The sequence below is a fragment of the Poecilia latipinna genome, unplaced genomic scaffold (assembly GCF_001443285.1).
Source record: "Poecilia latipinna isolate Pla-1442-1.1 unplaced genomic scaffold, P_latipinna-1.0 Scaffold1969, whole genome shotgun sequence".
NCBI lineage: Eukaryota > Metazoa > Chordata > Actinopteri > Cyprinodontiformes > Poeciliidae > Poecilia > Poecilia latipinna.
Window position 1 is genome coordinate 64,369 of NW_015114585.1, and position 2,481 is coordinate 66,849.

Genomic DNA, 2,481 nt, shown 5'->3' on the forward strand with positions numbered 1-2,481 from the left:
ACCAACCATCCATCCAACCAACCAACCAACCAACCAACCAACCAACCAACCAACCATCCATCCAACCAACCAACCAACCAACCATCCATCCATCCATCCATCCATCCATCCATCCATCCGGACCCAGCCTCCCTGCCGCTCTTCCCTCCCAGTGGAGCTCTGTTCCCGGCAGCAGCTGCTCAGGCTCCAGGCTGGTTCTGAACAAGAGCGACTCTGCAGCATCTCCAGCATCAGGAGGCGCTGCCTGGAGCGACCTCACTCTTCATCACCATCCTCATCCTCATCCTCATCCTCATCATCATCTCCCGGTGTGTGATGCATCACAAACCAAACGCTCCTTCCTCACTCACCACCACCAGCTCCTCATCCACCAGAGGAGATGAAGATGCTCCTGGTGAGAAGATCTCCTCCTCCTATTCCTCCCCTCCACCGGATCCGGGCTTACCTCTGGAGGTGCTGAAGGCGGTGTACCAGGACAGCGAGACCAGCCCGCTCAGCCCGAACAACAAGACGGTCAGGACTGAGACATTGCGGAGCCTCATCTCCGGAGCCCCGGGAGCATGTCCGCACCTAGCGGGGCGAGGGCCGGCGGCGGGGCGAGGGCCAGCGGTCCGACCGGAGATAAGCTGCGCGCTGCGGCCGGACAGGAGGCGCAGAGAGCGGCAGCAGCAGACTGGAGAGGACGGAAGGGCCGGAGCGGAGATATGAGCGGAGAGGGAGGAGACAGGAGGAGGAGGGGGAGGCAGAGGACGAAGAGGAAGAGGAGGGGGGGCTGGTTAAATAAACACTATCAGTTCAGTTAATGCACACAGACAGCCCGCCAACACCGAGCAGTTTAAAGGACGAACGAAGACCAACAGATATGTTGACTTTTGGTTTGGTGCTAATTAAACATCCCGTTGAACGGCGCAGCAGCGCCCCCATGTGGTGGCTACAGGACGTAACACGTCAGGGGCGACCCCAGAAAATATTCACAGGGGGCCGAAATCAAGAAATGTTAGGACATTGAAAAATAACGACATAAAAGTAAGAAAAGCTTTATTTCTATAGCACCTTTCATAGACATAAAGAGCGCTACCTTGATGTTTCCTTTTAACTGCTTGTTTGCTATAGTGTCTTGGCCACAACTCCCTGGAAAAAGAGGTTTTTCATCTCAAACGACTTTTACCCTGGTCAAATAAAGTTTAAATAAAAAATACATAAAAAGAAACAAAGCAAAGTGTTTTTCTATCCGTTTATCTTTCCAGAGTTTCTTTCATCATTCATGGAGTTCTTTAGAAATGTGGATGCTGACATTAGCATTAGCTGCTACAGTTGCATTGAGATGATATTTTAGCCTAGCATAGCTTCACTGATAAGCGTGCTCCTTAGTACAACTTCAACACGATAGTCTTTTCGAGGATCCAATCAGATTGTTAGAAGCAGAAATTAACCGAGAAGCTGCTTCCATCACTGCTGTTAGCAGATGTCGGACTTACGGTTGTACCAGAAACAAATGAACACAAAGGTTCTGGATGGAACGTTGCTTCGTGGTTTGACTGCATTGGGTTGCTTAGAGGCTTGCTATCTAAAGAGGCTAAAAACTGAACAGTTGATCGTACAATGGGGTAGCATAATAAACATGTCGTCCTGTTGGTCATTGGGGGCCGGGCCACTTGTGATGACAAATATTTCAAAGAAGCATGCAGACATCAAAAGCATACTGATATTAGTAAATAATACATGTTTAAACCTTGTCATTTTGTCTCTGCATACCGCCCAGCACTGATTCTAGGAGGCATTATGTTACTTTCTGTTCTCCTAAACTGAGATATTCACTCAGTAAAATGTTTCACTGGCTGATCATTGGGGAAGATTTAATTTCTTCAAAGTTCTCAAGAGCAAAAAGAATCAAATTTAATTAAAAATGCTGATTTAATTACATCCACGTGATAAAACACATTAAAAAGATACATCCAGCTGTTCCAGCTGAATTATTCTAGTTTACCCTGACCTCTAGTGGCCACCTGAAGACAGTGCAGCTTTTTCAGCTGTGCAATAAAACATCAGCTTTAGTCCCTTCATGTTTTCTGAAGCCATTTCTCCTGAAACCAAACTCCAACGGGCGATCCATACGCTTCTGAATAGAAACACAGAACTCTGGTGTCACCTGTCCAGAGGAGTTTCATCCTCCATCCAGGTGCAGCTCTGCTGACCCCAGTCCGGCTGCCATCTTGTTTCTAGAGAGAAGAGACTTTCTGCTTCCACTCTTCATGATCGTTAAGTTTTATTAAATACATAACATCAGCTTAGATATTTAATGACCCAAGAAGTGTGTGTTGCTTTTTTAAAGGGCATGTCCTAGTGGTTAGCATTAGCTTTGGCTAGAAACTAGCCAAAGCTAATTCCTAGCCAAAGCTAATGCCAAAGCATTAGCTTTGGCATTAGCCTTCTCCGGGTCAGGGGGGTCATCCTGCCCCAAGTGGAGGAGTTTAAGTATCT

At 47.3% G+C, this 2,481-nt stretch overlaps 1 protein-coding gene across 1 annotated transcript in view; it reads right to left on the reverse strand.

Moving 5' to 3' along the window:
• mgat4b (alpha-1,3-mannosyl-glycoprotein 4-beta-N-acetylglucosaminyltransferase B) overlaps nucleotides 1–1,141 on the reverse strand; it is a 65,467-nt gene extending 64,326 nt beyond the window's left edge. Inside the window, exon 1 of the mRNA XM_015015965.1 lies at nucleotides 446–1,141. Coding sequence (XP_014871451.1) covers nucleotides 446–542 — 97 coding nt within the window. The 5' untranslated portion in view covers nucleotides 543–1,141. The remainder of the gene's footprint in view (nucleotides 1–445) is intronic.
• Between the last annotated feature and the right edge of the window lie 1,340 nt (nucleotides 1,142–2,481).